The sequence below is a fragment of the Ciona intestinalis genome, chromosome 11 (genome assembly GCF_000224145.3).
Source record: "Ciona intestinalis chromosome 11, KH, whole genome shotgun sequence".
Taxonomy (NCBI): domain Eukaryota; kingdom Metazoa; phylum Chordata; class Ascidiacea; order Phlebobranchia; family Cionidae; genus Ciona; species Ciona intestinalis.
In genome coordinates this window covers 4,532,849-4,553,837 of record NC_020176.2, presented here as the reverse complement: position 1 = coordinate 4,553,837, position 20,989 = coordinate 4,532,849, and the positions used below count along the sequence as shown (strand labels likewise).

The window sequence follows — 20,989 nt, the reverse complement described above, 5'->3', positions numbered from 1 at the left end:
TTGGTTCTTTGGGTTTTAAAAACTGAGCCAGTGTTACTGGGTCTTCACCGAGTCGTTTAACCTTCAATTCAATCATCAATCCTTCGTTCGATTCAGAATTCACATCAGCTGTTATCACCACATCTTCACTGTCAGATAATTCTTCAAGTTTTAAAGTAATGACTTCTGCACCAATGTCTTCTGGTAAGTGCTGCAAAACACACTTTGTTGCAAATGCAGATTTTTCTGCAAAATCTTGGCCCAAAACCCGAAGACCAGACAAAGTAACAGCAGATACATTTCCATAATCAAGAAAGAAAACATTGACTGACCCCTCCACCTCATCAATAACTCTGGCTCGGTAGAATTGACCATCTTCATATTTAGCGAGGAGGTTGTCACCTTTATGTGGCAAGCAGTCGTAAGTAGTCAATGTTTTTACCGAGTTAATTTTCATCATCATTGTGTCCAAGTCATCAATAGCTTTTGCGTATTGCAGGTAAACGATATTGTAAGCCTCAATATGGGAAATAAAAACCTGAGCATTGTTCTGGCTCTGCAATACAGTGGATGTTTGAATTAAAGGAGATGTTTTCACTAAAATATCCAAGTCTACACAATCCTCAGCGCAAGCAGCGGTCATATTTGATCCCATGATGAGCGTCGATAGATCGTCTTTACCAAGCCTTATTCTCACCAACCACGATTCTTCAATTTTCTCCACAAATTCAACAAACAATGAATCAGATTTCATCTTTGTCTTGAAGTCGGAAATTAACGACTCTGACCACTTAGCGCCATCTTGTGGGTGTGCACCAAGCAAGGAGCACTGGATCGCCATTTTGGGTAAACTTCCCATTTCTTCAACAAGTTGTTTCACATTATGTAGTTTCATTACTTTGTCCTCTAATCCTATATCAACATAACGTACATGAACATATTGATCATCACATGAAGAAGCCTCCAAAACAACAGCTCTGCTCCATACCATGGTAGCTGGCCGTTTAACGCACACACTATCTCCAACTGATAGGTTAGATACCGAGTAGTCACTATTCCGCAACGCTGTGTAGTAACCGTCCACCTTTCTCTCAACTCTCATTCTATCTTCGTTTTGGTTTACCAAGTGAAGAAAGAAACATTGTGGGTTAACAATATGTGCAGGAGTTGCTTCCTCTGTCAAGCCAACTCCAATAAACGGAATTTCCTTAAATTTTACAACTTTATGCTCAAAGTTGGGACCCACAACCGATGAAGTCACAACAGGGCTGCAAGGCTTACAAAACAAATCATTCAGTCGCTTTCCATCTTGGTATAAATCAATAGAAAGTTTCCCATTTGTAGATTTAGTTACTACTCCACAAAACATTTTCTCATAAATGATAAGTTGCAAAGTATTTTTTACTTCTTCAAACTCCTCTCGACTGGAAATCTTTAAATCCGACAAACTGCAGGGCAAGGCTTGAATGGGCAAACTTGCAAACTTGTGATTTTTCACTCTCCGTATATTTTCCAAGGCCACACTATCAATGTTACCATAGTCAACAAAGAACACTTTTGCCAAATTTCCAGAACAAGAGACAAAGTGAGCCCTGTACCATTGCTGTCCATCCCATTTAGCAAAACACATGGAATCCCGCATCAGCATCTCTGGTGTTATTAACTCATTGTTATCTTCACTAGAGCAGTAGTAGTTTAACTCTTCACTCATTTTATCCAATGCAGAAAAATTACGTTCCAGCTGGCAGAAGAAAAGGTCTGGTCCTTCAATATGGCTCACGTAAAACACTTCTTCTTTACCTCGAACTACATCCAAGCCTGTGTAGACAAATGATTTCAGTTTAAGAGGTGGTTCGCAATGTCCTATGCATGGTGAGGGTGCGCAGCTACCAAGAGATATCATTTCTTCCACGATACTAGAGCTTGGACTTCTAATTGAGCTGGTATAACATACACCCTTGTTATCAGCAAGGTAGCCATGGATGGTGCATTGAATTTCTTTTCTATTTACTTTGAAATACAGGTTGAACACATCAAGTGCTTCTTGTGACCACTTCTCCCCGTTAAAACTAACCAACCCATACAAAGTACATCTAATGTAACCTGGTGGTAGGTTCACTAAACGTGGGGCTAATGCTCTAAGATCCGATAACTTTGTCGTTTGATTTCTCCCATAATCAACAAGACAGACATTAACAGCGTTAACATCGCTGTACTCAAACACAGCTGCTCTGCACCACGATTGTGTTTCCTTATCATATAAAGCGCAAGGAAAACCAACGCACAAATTGCCTGCTTTTAAAGGTGCAGTAAATTCCACATCTTTGTAATAAATGGCCAACTGCTTGGATAGGTGCGAATATTTGGGATCAGAATCCCAGGTTTTAATGTAAATTTCATCAGGAGATATTGCTTTAAGTGAACGAACTGAAAACTCAGACCCCACCAATGAGAGACCTGGACTTGGATAAAAATGACTCCATTTCGCTTCTTGTGGGTTTCTGCTCCTTTTACTTTCAATTGGTACATTTAAATCTGAAACAGCATCATCAGTAACTGGAGGTTTGACCCACTTTGCATACTCCTTCTTCACAAGCAGTTCACTCATATTTACCAGCACATCATCATAATGAACATCCAGGTCCAAGATAAATATCAAACCATGCTTTGTCACGAATCTAGCCTTCAATATTACTTCACTTCTCCCAAGCACTTGGTTTAAACAAACAAGAGATTTTTCCGTCCAGGTATTTCCATATGGCTCAATATTGAAGAGTTTGCATTTAAGAGCTTGAGGTGGTAAGACGTAAAACTGCGGTGACAGCAGCTTCACTTTACTGTTGTTGACGCAAACATCATTTCCAAAGTCAATTAGTTTCACCTCGATGACCCCTTGGTATGAACACACAACACTTCCTCTGTACCAATGAGTTGCTTCCTCCCCATCAAGTTTAACACAGCATACATGGCCTTGCGACAACACACAACTTATCTGCATACAACCTTCTGCAATCATATCATAGAATAGCGTCATATCATCGATAAGTTTCTTCAGCTCTTTAGAAGATGTTTCTTGTTGAATCCAAACACAATCAGGGTCTTCTACAGAACTTACATTAACAGAAACCGACTTTCCGTATTCAACACCAGAAACTTCAATTTGACTCAAGTTTTCAGGATGACATGTAGAACACATAGCATTCACAATAACATTGTTAATTGAAACGTTTTCTTTAGAAATCAGTTCCATTTTGTAGAATCCATCTCTCCCATAATCCACAACAATAGCAGTAAACTCCTTGTTTAACAGTTGATGTAGAATAGCATTGTCCCTTCCAATGCCTAACTCATCTGTTCTGTCCAATGAGAATTGAATATTTGGTGATTGTTGTCCAGTTTCTTTATTGATAACTCTTCCACTAATTCTCTTGTGAGAATAAACTTCTGTAACAACAATCTTTATCACTTCACCCACAGGAAGTTTGGAATTCTTGCAACTGTTATCGTTATCTGTAGGTACTGTGTGTTCTAGTGGACTTTGCAGAAACAAAACATTGTTTTCATGGGTTAGCTTTACACAGTAGTGGTTGTGTTGGTGCTTTATTAGAATCTTAACTTGCAGCTGTGTACCAACTAGATTTCCCAAGATCTTTACTTCACTGTCACTCAGCTTGCGTGGTAGGGAACATGTCACTGACTGACATTTTAATCGAAGAAACTCAACTGGCAAAGGCTTGAGGTGCAACAGTGGGCAAGTCGCTATGCTGCCCAAGTCAACATAACGAACATTAGCTGTCAGATTTGGGTTTCTTGATAATATTCTCCCCCTGTACCATTGATCGTCTTGTTCATGATACGCCAAGCAAGGCAACCCAACTAGGAATGCCTGAAGTTGGCAGTTCTGATTCCTTTCGCACCAAAGTACAATATTAGACATAACAGCATCCAAGCTTTGCATATCTTCCAAGGAAGCCATAGCAAAGGAGCAAGGATCAATAATGTATGTTGTCCTCATGGCCACTGTCGATCCAACTTCCAAATCTAGATACTGGTAACTATCTGATGGGGTTGCGAACTCCTGCTTTGTTTGCCGCAACCTTGCATGGCCGGCAGCCACCAGAAGCTCACTAACGCTCCTACCCCCGATGTAAGCCTTGATTCCGAGCCTTCTTCCAGGACTTTGCGAAACAACAAGGATTTGAACCAACTGGTGTAGCAAAGTTTCAAGTTTGTGTTTGAAGACAAATTCCCGAGAATCAGGAGGAATATCAATGTCATGGAAACAACATTGAACAGCCTGGAACTCTAATGTTTTGAAGTCATCTGGAAGTACAAATAATGCCTCGTGTTCTTGTTTTTCCTCATTTCCATAGTCAATGTAGCGGACTATGCAGGAATTCCCGTCTATGCTCAAAACCTGAGCCCTGTAGTACAGTTTATCATAACTTGACTGCGCTAGAACCAGCTGGCCAACAACAAAATCCTCTTTTCCAAGTAAACGGCAATCTCTTGCTGTCTCAACATATTCTTCAATGCTTGTCATCAAGTGGTTAAACTGAGCTGAGGGTTTGACGTCTTGAATGTAAAGAATTCCATCTTTATTGAAGTACGAGACATAAACATTAAACTCATGACCAACCCTAAACTTAGAGTAAGGGTAAGGGACTTTCATTTCCAGCAATTCAGCTTTGCCAAGTGATTCTCCTATGGCGGGGCATTTAATCAAAACAGTTTCTCCATCAAGGACCGTCTCCACTTGTATTTCTAATTCACAGTAAAGAAAATGATCCGCAATATGTTGAGTGTGCGCTGTGGTCCAACATCCGGCACTATTGATTGGATTATATGAGTTATTGAGCATCAATTTTGCAGCCTGTGCTCCAAGCAGACCATGTATAGCAGGCAGACACCGCAGTTTCGATTGCTCCACGATCTAACAAATAATAAGCAATATAGAAACATAGAAACATAGGGCTTACCTATTTTGAGGGGTTTACATTTACACAAAAAAAGGGGCATACCAACAAAAAAATTAATTTGTATATGGATATTTAGAGGATCAAATGTAATCTAAAGGTAACACCAAGTTTCAAAACATGAAGCAAATTTTTGTAATCTGCAATCTAAAATACAGAAAATGGACAAAATACTCTAAAACACAAACATACTTTTTTATCTTAACAGTTAAAAACTCTTATGCATAGTAAAGTTTTTTAATGCCATAGAACATACAGAACTACATCACTCCATTATTTAGTAAAACAATATCACTATTTTTTGTAACCACTTTAAATAAATTACGCACACAATTTTAATGTAAGTCATAGCAACTTAACATAACTGATAAATAACAATAATACATCTACAACAGTAGTCCTATCTGTATCAGTACATCAGTAGCCTACATGACATTAACATCAAACAGATTTCCCAGATTTAAAGATGTAACCTCAGCGCAAAACACATAAATAACATAGCCAACTTAACCTATGCAATAAACTGTAGTAAAAATGAAACAAGTATAGTCTCGTCATTGAATATCGCAAACAAAACACTGTTAACTAACTATTCTTCTATTTCATCAAATAAATTAAATTAACCCCAACCTAGCCACACAAACTTATATCAAATGCAGTGTTTTGTGTAAAATTGGTAAACTTCGATTAACAAGGCCCCAAGATTGGAAAGCTCTGATCCATTCCATCAAATAAATATAACTATTGCCACCTTATCCATACAAAACATACACAATAAATGCAACCCTAGTCATAAAAATTACCTCAAAATTCCCATAATCAATGAACTGAAGTTTCCACAATCCAGGTGAATGAAGATTGGTCAGTTTAGCTCGATACCATTGTCCGTCCTTGTCATACTTACATGCACATATACCACCTAATATAGTTTGTAATTATTATACATATATATTGTAGATATTGTACAGTAGGTTTCTGAAATGATTACTTAAGAAAAATGGCACCGAACTTTTAAAATGCAAGGGAGCTAGGAATAGTTACATTCCTGTAAAACAAACTTGGTTCCAATGTTAAATGCAGACAGTTCTGGGGTAGACACTTTGTAGTAGTTTTTAGCTGCAAAAGTTTTAACAACTGTCGTTTATCGCTAATTCCGTTCTTTTTGTTGTTTTTTCGTTAATGAATATATTCGTTGAAATATATAAATATACCTTCTTTAGGAGCAGTCAGTAGTTCCATGGTTCCCCCTTTAATTTGAAGATCATCAGAAAGTTCCGAGAAACGATCAAATTCTGATTGGTTTGTTTGAGCCCATAAGATAAGGTTGCCATCTGTAAAGTGAATGATTGATACCGCTATTTAAAACAGGATTAAAACCAAATAATGATAACTATATTTTTAATACAGCCTCATAAAAGCCTATTCAAATTAAAAAAAGGTTTCTTAGAATAATTTACCAAAGTAAATTAGGCTATATGATTGATAATATGCAGCCATATTGAAAAAATAAGGGTGTTTAAAAAAGTTTCTTTGAATTTTTTTTAGATTATAACAAGTGTTTTAGTATTTTATATGTGGTGCTTTATTGAAGTATGGCATTGATAGAAAGTCACCGTTATCAATATGAACTTCTGTGATAAATGCTTTGCAACATTTCCCATCCTGTAGCGTATCTACAATGTTACTTTTGTTCATTTTATCAGATTAATTGGATATCTGGAAATACAAGTAAATGGTAAAACAATATTGTGAATAAAATAATATATATTCATTAAAAGTATTACAATATATACTTTACATGGAATATAAATCATTTTTACAAGCACATATAAATATGGAAGTAATCAGTTTAATAAACCCCTTAATTGTTAATGCACATCCACAACACAGGCTTAAAGTTTATTTGTATCTTAAACTACAACGATAACAATAATATGAAATATAGCAATCTAAAACAACAAAAAAACACTGATAGTTTAAACCAAGAATTTCAATGATAAGAAAGAGTTTGAAATGTTAGTTCAATGTCTTCAATCCATTCAAGAACCTCAACTGGAACAACGAATATTAACATATATAATGTGTCTTATCAACACCAATGTTACATAATCAAAATAATATGCTGGTAATGAGGTATATACACTTTTTTGTTGTCCAATATACACGTGGGTGTAAAAAATTAAAAAGTAACAAACGAAATTATTACAGCAATAAAAAAAGAATATTAAGCATATGGTCATATTGTACAGTAAGTCGGGGATGTAAACATGAATGATCAACAAAAACGTTCATTTTGTTTAATTTTCCTTTAAAAAAATTTATAAACCTCTTACCTGTCGGTAAACACATGCTGTGAAATTCTCAACGAAAAATGGCGCGGCGGGACGCAGTGTTTCCGAATATTTTAAAATGTTTATTTAAAACAAAAAAATATTCCATTTACATTTTATTTATTACAAAAATATAGCTCAGAAAACACCATACAAATTATATATTTTATTTTAGTTATAATCTAGAAATACTTTAATTATGTTAAACAAATAAAGTGTGTATGAAAAACAACGTAATTGGTAAATATAAAACATTGAAAACACTGGTATATGTGAATTGGCAAAAGCTGCAGTTTTTTAACTGAATGTCAAAATTATTAATTTGCGATTGCGTTTTATTTCACACGTAGAGTTCAAACCACAATGTTAACACAACAGATTAGAACTTTTCCTCCATTACTGCAGGGCGGTAAGCACGCAGCGTGGAAATGATTTCTTTGTTTTTCACCGAATGTTTTTTGTTGTTCAGCACGCTTTACCATTTCAGTTTAAGTAACGTGCGTCATTGCCTTTCTCTCCTCAATGGAAAGGAAATTGCTCTCTCCTTCTTTTCTCTCTGCTCCTGCTCCATAAGCATGTTGACTGCAGTTTTAGCTTATAAATGTGGCTAAACTCTGTATATCTAAATGAACAATTTAGTTTCACAAACAGTTTATACGTTTTACAGTTAAATTACCACAATTGGCAACGGAAAATGCCGTTTAAAATGTAAACCGGTGAGCGAGCGTCAACTAAACCGTTATGTTAAAGGCCTAGGCTAGTTGTTTACCGAGTCTGGCTTTAGCATTCGTTTCTCTTTGCACGTAGGCATTAGCAGCAGATTGTTTTGAACAGTTGCGCCGCAAGGCTTGCGGCAATTGTGTTCCACTTATATAAATGTGTTCGGGCAGGCGAAGATAGACCATATACATGCCGCAATGAAGAAAAACGACCACGCCGCTATTTTGTTCCGTGAGATGAGCAAATTCCAACAAGTTGGAATATTATGTGATATTGTAGTACCAGGCAAGATAAAAGTCGAGCCGGCCCACCGAATAGTTCTGCTAAGTGCCCGCTCCTGCGACGGAGATAGCGGCTCCGAGGACGAAGGCTTCACGTCTTCGACAAGTGAATCGATATCAGTAGAAGACGCGTACTTACCGTTAGATAGTGTCACTCCAAATACCCTGCAGCACAAGTCAGTGCACGACTCGCTGCAGCAACGACTGGGAAACTTGAACGAATTCCGATTACACCATCACTGTTGTGACGTCACTTTGAAAACCGAATCTTCCCAACATGACGCGCATCGTGTCGTACTAGCCGCATGTAGCGAATATTTTCGTGCAATGTTTACTTTGAACATGAAAGAAAATAACATGGACTGCATTGAACTAAAAGGAACGGACAGTTTTTACTTCCAAAAAGTTCTAGAGTTCATTTACACAGGAGAGATCATACTGAACTTAACTGACGCAACAGAAATAATGCATCTTGCAGTGTATTACCAAATACATGAACTGGTACATAGCTGCAAGGAGTATTTACTTGCACAGCTTTCCAGCACAAACTGTTGCAATTTGTACAGACTTGGCAAAGACCTTGGGCTTGATTCTTTCACACGAACATGCCTTCTCTTTATCCATCAGCATTTTGAGGAGCTGGGATCAAATCTATGTGATGTTGGACTCCTAGATGAAGATGACTTGTTGTGGTGCTTGCAAAGTGATACTCTGGGTGGTGGGGACCCCGATTCTAGCTCAGAGAGCTCAGTTTTTCAAGTTGTTCTAGGATGGATGGAAGAGCATGTCTTTGATCTCACAGAACAGGCAGTGAATGAAATGTTAAGTAACATCAGATTCACTTTAATCGCACCAGAAACCTTGGAAAGATATTTCAATCAACTCAAAGAGTTATTACCATTTACTGAGGTTATTTCTACCCATTACAACACAGCATCAAACTATCACTGCCAAGTACACGAACAGCCATTTCTTCAAACAAACAAAACAAACTTGCGTAAAACCAAATCCTCATGCGTCTGCATTGACGGAGTCATTACTCAAGATAAAGTTCTCATCCCAAGGGACTTTCCCCAACATGATCTAATTACCGATGAGGTTTTTACGTCAGAAACCGATTCAACCATCCGTGACCCGTACCACAATGTGGTTGAACTGAACGGCTTCATTTTCGTGTTTGGTGGGACAAGATACTACAAGACAGGCTATAGGTATATATATTTTGAAGTGTAAATATTTAAAGTTTGTGGGTAAAGTGTGCCTTGTGCTTTTATTATAAAGTATATGAACTGTGAGGAATAGGCTACAGTTTAATGAGTTTCCTTAACAAAACAATGTCGTAATATACAAGTCTAATTAGAGTATAACAGAAAGTATTGTTATGATTCGAATGAAACCTCCATGCAGTGATAAGCAGTACATCTATTGTTGTTGACATGTTGTTTATGTTTGCTTCATGATCTCATTTGTTTTGCAGTTCTTCAGTTCTTCGATACGACCCAAGGCTTAACACATGGATTGAATTAAAGAATATGAAACACGAGCGTGGAGACTTTATCGTTTGCGTGGTTAACAATGAGATTTACGTCATTGGTGGTCGCAACCGCACTGGAGCGTTGTCAGCATGCGAGAAATATAACTGCAGAGACAACACATGGACTGTTCTAAGAGATCTGCCACAGGTAAATAAAAGGGAAAAATAAATTATATAAAGAGCATCTGACAGCAGATAGATTTAGTTTAATTACAAGTTTAGTAGGTAAATAAAGCTGCAATAAAAGTCCCTTGGTTGCTAGGTCAAGTCAACTCCTATTATTTTATAACATTCATAAATCTAAACCTTCATTTTATTCCACAGGGTGTTTACATGGCAGCCGGACTCAGCTACGAAGGAAACATTTATGTTTCTGGTGGTTTCAATGATTTTGAGTCTCTTGGTACCATGTTATGTTATTCCCCTGTATCAAACACATGGGAGGAGATGTTCTCACACATGATGGTGGATCGTGGTTTCCATGCTATGGTGCCTGGCCACGATGGCAAGCTATGGGTGGTAGGTGGAGTGGACAACCCCTTTGCTGGTAGAAATGTGTGGGAAATCGAAGCGTTCGATACGAAGGACAAAAACTGGGTATTTCTCGGCCAAGTTCTTCCTGTTGAGCCCTTCCAGTCAACCCTTAGACTAAACTCAACTCGAACAGTTGACGGCCATATTTCTCTGTTTTCTGTATCTAAACCGACCTCGTATCCACCCGTTGCGTACGACAACGCAAAACGAATGTGGTACCAAGTAAAAGCATCTGTTGACTCGCCGAATATTGCAATAGATTTCTCATTTCACAAAATCTAATTGGGTGCTTTATATGAATAAGGTGTATAACGAACATGGTGCTTAGCACACACATCAAGTGTTTAGAAAAATATTGTGTTTTTGAAACATCAGTTTTATGCCCTACGTTGTTCCTATTGTTTTATTGTATCACTGAGTTCTTAAACCTCTCTACTGTCAACATATCTCGCTGATAAGTTGGTTGAATACAAACACAACTTTATTGAATGTTATTTTCAGCAGGCAACGCTTTGAGTCAAACTAGGTCAGCAGTTTTAACCACAGACAATGGTAAACAATACATTGTGTACATAACACATGGTTACCTTAAGAACTTAAGTGAACCCGCTATCCAGATAGTATTACGTTTTATGCTCCAGAGAAATATGGCAACTTGGAACATATTACATTCAATACTGAGCGTTTGCGAAACGAAAAATAGAGCAAGCATTCTGCTACTACATAGGCAGTACCATTAAAAGGTACACAATAGTAGTTACATGCTAATTAGTAAATCCCAAGAGTGTAAAGCAACAAGGCTGTAAAAGACATTGCTGTAATGTGACCTAATTACACTGGTGGTAATTGCTATAACATTTGCAACCACAAAGTGCGTAGACTCAGTTATACTGTTGGCATAAGGTATGTGCAGTGTACACAGGACTGAAATAAATGTCCAAAAGAAACTTCTGAGCGAGCACAAAGGTTCCATGCACGCAACTCCTTGTAAACCACTTGTATTAAAATTAAAACACAGAATACATTAAAGTTCTTTATTTGAAATGTTTTGAAAACAAACATTTTTAATTACTGAGCAATACGACACAAAGTTTTGCACCGTCGGCAAATTGGTGCTGCAACAGTTGAAAGTTGGTCAAAGTTCATTCTGAATCATCTATTTACAGCCTTGTTATTCTATTCAGTCTCGGGTTGCTGTGCTAGCAGTTGAGAAACAAAGCTTGAGTATGTAAGGGAATCTGCCGGCTGTGGAAAGTACGTCATTGTTAGAAACTTGATCGGTGTAATGATACAGTACATCCTAACCCTTGTATATTTCTGTCTCTTGTATTGACACTTACTTCTTAACTAGATTTACTGAAATATTGATATTTTATTTTGGGTTAGGTCCTGTAGTGTAACACACACTGAGCCCTAAGATTTAGGCAAGAATTGGCCCATTATCCTAACATTGTACATTTTATTCAATGGGTGAGATCCTGCAGTGAGGCATGGTATGGGAACTGGAATTTAGGCCCGAGTTGGCCTACCTCAACACCCAGGGTGCTACCGCATGTAGATGTACCAGATTTTAAAGCCTGTCACTTCCCCGAAGGTAGACGACAAGGGCTTCTAAACTATTTGCTGACCATATCAAAACATAACTGTTATTATTTACAAGCCATGAAAACTTTAACATTCTCCTTTCTTGGTTAAGAGCCATCATTGCAACTAATGCGTTCAAATCAATAATAGGTAGCTATGGGAGTTTGAACATAGACTATCATATTACACAGTGGTAATTTAACATGACATTGTATATTAATTATTCATATTTAAGTTGTATATCATTTCAAATATTGATTTCATACAAGCTATAAAACAACCCTTCTGCTTTCATCACAAAATTAAGAAATTACATAAAATAAGTTAAAATAACTAGGCCCATTCACATTACAATTATGAATATTAAAACATAGTAATCACCTGGATTATCCAGTTTATAATGGTTGATATACGTCAATACTTCCATGGCCTGAGCTTTTGTATCGAACTCCATTAAACCAGATGAGCTGCGTTCACCTGCGAGAAAATTAAATTAAAGTTGTAACTCGACAGTGAGCATGAGGCGTATGAATACACCATGTGTGTCTGGTGTATAGGGATGCACATTACAGAATAATTAGGTATTCTAGGATATCCTAGAATACTTTATTTCGAATCTAGAATTTCGAATCTTTTTATATTTATAGGAAAATGAATTTTACCCACAAAAGTCAGTTTATTGACTCTTTCATAACAGCCTTGTTGGATCACAAGCTGTAAAATGATCAAAAATTATACCATTGGGTAGTTTTTTTGCGTCACAAAACGTATAGCAAGCTATGAAAAGACGTTACGAAACGTTTACTCTCGAAAGTCCCACAAACACAAAATTTTTTTTTTTCTAAATTAATAAGTTTCAAAAATTGTTAATATAGTATGTGAGGTGATGTGTGATGACGTCATTAAACAGAATTCCGAATCCCGTAATTAGATTCGAATACAAAAGGATTCGAATCTCATGGATTGAAAGGCTGTATGAATGCACCATGTGTGTCTGGTGTATAAGGAGACACCCACTTTATAACTCTACAGTGAGCATGAGGCGTATGAATGCACCATGTGTGTCTGGTGTATAAGAAGACACCCATGTTATAACTCGACAGTGAGCATGAGGCGTATGAATGTACCATGTGTGTCTGGTGTATAAGGAGACACCCATGTTATAACTCGACAGTGAGCATGAGGCGTATGAATGTACCATGTGTGTCTGGTGTATAAGGAGACACCCACTTTATAACTCGACAGTGAGCATGAGGTGTATGAATACACCATGTGTGTCCGGTGTATAAGAAGACACCCATGTTATAACTCAACAGTGAGCATGAGGTGTATGAATACACCATGTGTGTCTGGTGTATAAGAAGACACCCATGTTATAACTCAACAGTGAGCATGAGGTGTATGAATACACCATGTGTGTCTGGTGTATAAGAAGACACCCATGTTATGGATTACAGTGAGCATGAGGCGTGAATGCACAATGTGTGTCTGGTGTATAAGGAGACACCCACTTTATAACTCGACAGTGAGCATGAGGTGTATAAATACACCATGTGTGTCTGGTGTATAAGAAGACACCCATGTTATTACTTGACAGTGAGCATGAGGTGTATGAATACACCATGTGTGTCTGGTGTATAAGAAGACACCCATGTTATAACTCTACAGTGAGCATGAGGCGTATGAATACACCATGTGTGTCTGGTGTATAAGGAGACACCCACTGTTATAACTTGACAGTGAACATGAGGTGTATGAATACACCATGTGTGTCTGGTGTATAAGCAAGACACCCATGTTATAACTTGACAGTGAGCATGAGGCGTATGAATACACCATGTGTGTCTGGTGTATAAGAAAACACCCATGTTATAACTTGATAGTGAGAATGTGGTGTATGAATACACCACGTGTCTGGTGTATAAGAAGATATCCACGTTATAACTAGACAGTCCACTGTGAGCATTGAGGTGTATGCACCATGTGTGTCTGGTTTGTATGCAAGACAGTTAGTAGGAGCCATGAGGTGCATAAAAATATTAAAAAGTTTTCTATCTACATTATAAAAAAATCCTAATTTTGTTCGTTTAAATTGCTTGTAACAAAGGTTTGTGATAAAAAATAATAATCCCCAATTTTTTTGGCAAAATCACTAAATCTTATTCAAGATTACAATTTTATCAATAATCCTAGCTTTAAATATTTAAAAATTCGAACAAAACTGACATGTAATATGTCTTATAAATAATTCAGCAACGTTTGATAAAAAAACAAAAGAACACAAGATATTGTTAAACGAAACGACAGCACAATTACATGGATGTATATTAATACATCACCATTGTTGCGCAACGTCCATTTAAATTACGTAATCCTTTTGTGAGCTTAAGTAACATCAAGCAGATTATTTACAGTGATGACCAAATATTTTTTCAGTGTTGCCATTTTATAAGAAATTTGGAACACTATTATGAGATAAAAAATAGAAGAAAACATTATAACAAATGGTCAAAATATTAGATGTACCAAATAGTAGTAAAATACTATTTAAAGGAAATATATATATCTTTTAAAATATAAGATATAGTATTAAAATATCAAAGTACTGGAAAAATATTAATAAAAATAGTGGAAAACATCCCAAAATGTCAATTATTTCTTACTTACTTCTTGTCTTAAATGGAGTAAACTTGACAGGAAGTGCCAAATCAAACTCTTGGCATATCTGGGTGAATTTAAGTTAATAGACAGCTTAGTATGGGCTTCTATTCTATGTGGGTGAGGTCCTTGTCAAGGATTTAAGCCAGATTTAGCCGATCACCACAAAATGGGACTTATATTACTAAATTACAACAGCATGAACTCTTATGGAACAATGTCATAAAGCATGACTTCTTTTTTATATTGATATAAACCAGTATCAAAATTATTACTAAGCTAATACCCATTTGTATCATTGTATGTATGAGCAACTTATGTAGTCATGAGGTAATATTAAAAGTGGAATTACCACTTCTGTCCCCGAAGGAATAAACTAACCACTAAAACCTCAGCAGTCTTTATGAGCTATAGTAACAGCAACCATAAATAACATGCGTGGCACAAGGACAATATTGCAACACATTAACACCAAGGTAGTAAAAACCTATGTAAGCAGTCAGTGGTGTAATAACTTATTTTAACGACCATCATTTTGCTTCTAATTCTATTCTTTTCAATGTTTTAAAAATTTTAATATTTCGTATCATTATTCAAAAAATAAACAAAAATTTATGTTATAATCACAGTTATACTTTTTTCAATAAAAAGGGTTGGGTTTCTAGTTTCTGCCACGTTAAACAAATATGTCATGCTTATGTAGAAACAACACAAGTTACCTCTTTCATTTTTTCCTCATTTAACTCAAGTGGAGCATTGTAATAATGCAATACCTTGGCTGGGTTCTGTATTCGGTTCTTAGCAGCTTGTTCATTGGTTTGGAACCTGGTGGACAAAGAAATTTGCTTTTATGACTAATTTAAGTTGCATGTTGTATGACTGTATGTATAGTAGGGTGGGGGGAGATGGGACACCTTTACATTGTATTTTCTCATCCCATTTGGTAGTAAACAAGCACATTCAAATAATTATAAAACTGTATGCTCAGGACTGCCATAGACTGTTGTTAATCGTATGAAACACAATCAGAATATTTGAATGTTATGTTCTAAAGGTGTCTTTTTCCCCCACAGTACTTTATAATACAGTAGTGCAGACTTGGACACACAGGTCTCGCAATATGATTCATTATTAGATTAATTGGTTGAGGACTCACATGAGACAGGTCTGGGACTTAACCTAACTAATTTTATTAGGCTAACCTAAAGTCATGTCAATCTTAACTTAGTCAGGATTTTGCAAGCCCAAACACAGTAACATTACATAGATACCTGTTGTTTCTTGAGTTTCCAAAATCTACTTGAGCAGGCGTTCCATTAGGGAGGTCACCAACTGGTCCAGTGTCCGTTAGATAAAGTTGCTTTGATGGTCTATAGTAATAATTATAGCATATTAGGATATTAGAATATTGGGAAATATAGACTTGTTTGGAAAATGAATTAAAAAATACCCATGTACTTCATTCAGTATAAAGCATATGTATATTATATCTCTTATGTTATACAATTGGTTATTTGGTTAGACTCCATACTGTATTTCTTTACACAAAAATCGTTCAACTCTATGAGCACTTGATCAGGTTTAGATTTATGGAATTTATTAGTTTTTTTTTTCATTCAATGCTATTTCTCTTAATCCAGCCAAGCTTTTTACATAGCAGAAAATTCAGCTTCATGCACCACAGGAGAGATTAGAGCTACAGAGCATCCCAAACATTTTGCTCACGACTCCCTTTAGCCTCCTACAGTTCCGGCAACCCTCCACGGTTAATAGTATAACATATAGAGTGTTTTGCCTAAATTTGGTGAACTCTCAGCGACCCCCTGATGTTTATTACACTTTCTCACCAAGCCCTGGTATATACCATAGGATAGGAACCAGTAACCTAACTATACCATGATAATAACAATATAAACTCACGCAAGTACAAGTTTCTCATCAAAAAATTTCATTCCTGATAGATTTGAAATTGCCCGCCCTACTGCACTTGGATCTCCCATCTGTACCATGGCTGTTCCTGGTTTGCTTTTCAAGAATTTCACCTTTATGATGTAACAAACAACATTATTACAAAAGAAAATATAAATTTCGGGAGTGTTAGGAAAAAAATATATAGGCAAAACAAAACAAAGAGGCTGCTCTCTGCATAAAAGACAGAATTTCTGGTCAATTTCAATACAAACTTGACAAACCATATCATTTTCCAGAAGATGGTTTTAATATTTTAAATTCACAACATAATTCTTAATCGTTACGGAACTCTAAGTGGCAGAAGAATGTTTTTGTATTAAAAATATTCCCAGCAGCAAATACACACATAACATATTTTCAGCATAAATCAATTATTGCAAAACATGAGTGCCAGATCAGATTTTTACGTCATTATAAGCCCAGCAACAACATTATATAGTAATGTGGGGTAAGATGGAACACCTTTAGCACATAATATCCCAATGTCCTGATGGTGTTTTAAACAATTAACAATGGTCTATGGGAGTCGTGAAGATATGGTTTTATAATTCTTTGAATGTTCTTTGTTTACTACCAAATAGGACGAGAAAATGGAATGAAAAGGTGTCCTATCTTACCCCAACCTGGTAAACCTACTGCATACTGAACACATTGTAACAAACTTACCTTCATAACATTGCCATACAAACATAAAATATTGAAAACTCGGTCGCAAGTCATTTTTTCAGGGTTAAGTCCGTAAACCATGAGAACTGTTGTGTTGCCATCCATGGGGGGCCCATAGTCCTCCCCCATGTATTCGTTTGGCATCTATTCAATGCAAGTAAAGATAAGTACAAGTCGTACAACCCATGCTAACTGTAAGCAAGGATAAGTATTGCAGAGTGTGGATAGGAATTTGTTGCTTATTGTTAGTTTGGTTAAACGGGTATTAGATAATTACAACCCATGCTCGCCGTCAAGCAGCTGCAGACATCTGTGGCAACGATAGAAAGAAATCTTGCCTCCTTCCCAATAAAATCAAATTTGGTAGCCCCTGCTGTTTATTAAAGTATTGTAGTGTGTGAGTAAAAAACATAGGGCTTTAGGTTGGTTGGTTATATGGTTGCCACTTCCATTACAGATGATGTAATTCATAACTGGCATGAAGTGTATAAAAGAGAACACAAAAGGTATAACGACTGTTGTTTTCCCCCCTGCAAAGATAAACTCATTCTATGCTATGTGGGTGAGGTCCTGCAGCGTGGCAAGCCATGGGATCTAGGATTAGCCCACAACCCCAGTAAATCCAGTCATCAGATTGATAGAAAAAGAAAATATTATTTGATTAGCATATACCTGATGAACATTTGTATTCATCAGAGGAGGATTTGGTCTGCGGGGTCTAGCATGCAACACCGGAGGTCTTCCCCTCATACCTCCCCTTCCACGCTGTGCAGGGACCGGCATCCTTTGCCCTGTTTTACCAGGAAGGGTGAAGAATTATAAATTTACAGCCTTAAAAAATATGCAAAGTTTTAAAATTGTTTTGAAAAAACACTTTTTTACCACAGGAACAAAATTGTACAGGCCTATGCCACAGAAAACTTTAAACTCCATATGCACTACAATGATAGGCATTGTACAAACCAAAAATAAATATAAATGAATTATACCAAAAGGTCTCACACTCTCACCTGTTCTATAAGGTGGTGGGTTGGAGAAACCAGCAGGGGCGTCGCCCAGTAATGCAGGTTGCTGCATTGGCATGTTGGGTTCGTCTGTAAGGAATATTAGATATCAATGTGACATATTTGACCAGTATTTATAAAATAGACATAAATTTAAAGATATTCTGTTACTTCAGCTACCAGGCATGATATAGAATGGTTATCTCATTTTATACGGTTTAAAAACTTTAGTTTTAGTCCAACTTTTCGTGAATTTTGTCTCAAGTTTCATACGTTTGCTTTGCAATACCGGAAGAATCAAAAACTTCTACATCATAGAACTAACGTGCTTTCAATGCAACATACAATAATACATTTATACCAGAGGTTCTCTTTGCAACTTGAATTAAAGAGTTAAGTTTGCATAAAAAGATGGTGGCTTCATTTTAATAAAATATTCACAAACATTTTTAATTAAATTAAAGAAACATAACAAGTCTGTAATTCAGTTTAAAATTTTGTTTCACTGCAATTAAAAACCTCACTGCACAAAGTTAATGCATTAACAAATATATATATGAGCAGTTGAGCACATTGAGCCAGTAAATATGAAAAGTAGTATCCCAGAAGCAGCATATTCTATGTTTTGACTAATACAATTATTACAGAGACAGATTCTTCACAATTCAGTTGTAAAAATACAGTCATTGTTACCAGATAATAGTAGCAGGGTGGGAGAAGATGGACACCTTTTCATTCTATTTTCTCGTCTTATTTGGCGGTAAACAAAGAGCACTAACTAATATGTGTTAGGGGTGTCCGTCTTCTCTCACCCTACTAAATAGTACACCATGCAAATCCAAACTATATATAAATACAGTAAACAAGTAATCAAAATGTAAAATACACAAGAAATATTCTCCTACAATTGGTTACTTATCCTTAGATTTCCATGAACACAGCAAGATTGTGTCTTACCCTCTCAAACGCATCTTCTTTGCTACAATCAATAAAAAAACCACAAAAAAAAACAATTAATTTTTGTCTGTGATTGTTTCCTGATAATATTGTTTTGAACTGTTGTGTCATACTTGTGTTAAGGCTGCAGAAATTTTCAACGATCTGAGATTTGTGGTGACTTTGTGGGTTTGTTTTGCATTGTCTGTCTTCGTTGTATCATCAGCCATGTTTCTTGTAATAATGTGATGTCTCAATGTTGGTTAACATCATGTTATTGTCTTGAGATGCAGACTAATGTAGGTGCTGTGGTCTTGTGCTTCATATGGTTCAGCATATTATAAAGTGTGTGAAACACAGCAAATGTTAATCCAGTATGTGGTAGGTAGTGTTTTGTTGCTGTTTTCAAGTGGTGGGGGGGGGATGGGGCCACCACGCATCCCCTGTGTTGGCGCCTGTATTATTGGTTAGCCAAAATGTTGGCGTGTAAGTTCTGTAGTAAGTTGTCACACGCAAAGAACAAAATGTTGAAATGTTATGAACATGAAGAATGGTAGAAATGCTGCTTGTGTAAATATATTGTCTGATGTATACAGTATAATTATAAAATGACAAAATGTGATATAGAAATTTAACAACTACATATGTTACATATTGCTAATCTTAGATTAATATTAAATATACATGTATACATTGTATATGGCATATAAGTTATATAGGAAACATACCAACAGCTCCTGTGTAGTCCCAAGTTTCATCATCATTCTTATAAACATTTAATCTTGCTGGCTGCATGACAAAAAAATATATATATACTGCTTAAGTTTTAAAGCAATGATAGTTTTACTTAAAACCAGAGCAATATCTAAGAAAGTACAAAGAGGGTTGCAACTTTGTTTTAAAACATTCTTTACGCGATAAGCGGAAACCAGATGTACGTTCCATGAAGCATGGTTATTTTAATGTAAATATGGTTTTAACTGTAAGCGTGTTTTAACAACTGTTGCTTTGTCATTATAGCTTACCCTGTCTTTTCGTTAAAATATTTTTTAAATCTTTGTTACCATAAACAAAAAGACAAATAAAGGAATTATTATTTCATGTCTTATTTTTCACTAAAAGGGGTTTGCACGCCCTAAAACACCCTCACACGAATCTCACCTTTGCCCATTCAATCTTCAAGGTGCAACAACCAGAGTAAATGTCGGCTCCATTTAGCGAAGCTTTTGCCCGCTGTGCATCTTGGATTGAACCGAACGTACGACAAAAGTTAAAGAGAAATTAACATTCAAAACTTAGGAGATTTGTAAAGTTAAACTGCATTAAATACCCAATGCTAACCTGTTTTTTTATTTTATATAATTTAAACATTTTACTTGGTATTTTATACACACTACTCTATTGTGACTTAAATGGTAAACCCCCAATAACTTTTATCAATCTAGAGGTCTTGTCAGACTGTTTAAAAGTTTTTTACTATACTTAAAAATTACTCAATGAGCATGTAAATTAAAATAAAAAGCCCGTAAATATATGAACTATTATGGTCACTTATTTACATTGTAAAATAAAACAACAAAGGATATTCAATCATGGCTTGCACTCCACGTTTCCTGAATATAACAATCCTTTGGACTTCTCCGCATGGTTCACATATCATGTGCAAAACATCCTGTGTAAAATATTACAAGTTAATATTAATCATCAAACATTTAATTTATATATTTATTATATTGATTTTCTAATATACTGACACTCATTAATTTTATATGCCAAACTACATACAATATTTGCCTTTGCTATAGCTGGACATAAG

At 36.1% G+C, this 20,989-nt stretch overlaps 2 protein-coding genes across 5 annotated transcripts in view; one reads left to right on the top strand and one right to left on the bottom strand.

The window, feature by feature from the left end:
* The first annotated feature begins 7,289 nt into the window (after nt 1–7,289).
* On the top strand, nt 7,290–10,843 carry LOC100181664 (kelch-like protein 15). The gene is made up of 3 exons (XM_002126429.5): nt 7,290–9,497; nt 9,764–9,968; nt 10,145–10,843. Exons 1-3 carry the CDS (start codon nt 8,203–8,205, stop codon nt 10,634–10,636), a joined length of 1,992 nt encoding a protein of 663 aa, XP_002126465.1. The 5' UTR covers nt 7,290–8,202; the 3' UTR covers nt 10,637–10,843.
* A 531-nt stretch (nt 10,844–11,374) lies between these two features.
* LOC100180136 (heterogeneous nuclear ribonucleoprotein L-like) overlaps nt 11,375–20,989 on the bottom strand; it is an 11,059-nt gene continuing 1,444 nt past the window's right edge. The window contains exons 1-12 of one of the 4 annotated variants that reach the window (XM_026836729.1): nt 20,760–20,871; nt 20,335–20,431; nt 19,902–19,962; nt 18,244–18,327; nt 17,906–18,024; nt 17,234–17,377; nt 16,517–16,638; nt 15,868–15,966; nt 15,316–15,421; nt 14,606–14,663; nt 12,320–12,415; nt 11,384–11,599 (exon numbers count right to left, since the gene is read on the bottom strand). In XM_026836729.1, the coding sequence (XP_026692530.1) occupies nt 11,535–11,599; nt 12,320–12,415; nt 14,606–14,663; nt 15,316–15,421; nt 15,868–15,966; nt 16,517–16,638; nt 17,234–17,377; nt 17,906–18,024; nt 18,244–18,327; nt 19,902–19,962; nt 20,335–20,431; nt 20,760–20,833 (1,125 nt within the window). In that variant the 5' untranslated portion in view covers nt 20,834–20,871 and the 3' untranslated portion in view covers nt 11,384–11,534. Of the gene's footprint in view, nt 11,600–12,319; nt 12,416–14,605; nt 14,664–15,315; nt 15,422–15,867; nt 15,967–16,516; nt 16,639–17,233; nt 17,378–17,905; nt 18,025–18,243; nt 18,328–19,901; nt 19,963–20,334; nt 20,432–20,759; nt 20,872–20,989 lie in introns of those variants that run through there. The other 3 variants (XM_026836727.1, XM_026836728.1, XR_003396374.1) reach the window with 3 other exon arrangements.

Coding starts and splice junctions, on each gene's coding strand:
- LOC100181664 (XM_002126429.5), top strand. CDS start 8,203: ATGAAGAAAAACGACCACGCCGCTATTTTGTTCCGTGAGATGAGCAAA. Junction 9,498..9,763: donor TACTACAAGACAGGCTATAG/GTATATATATTT, acceptor TTTGTTTTGCAG/TTCTTCAGTTCTTCGATACG. Junction 9,969..10,144: donor TTCTAAGAGATCTGCCACAG/GTAAATAAAAGG, acceptor TTTATTCCACAG/GGTGTTTACATGGCAGCCGG.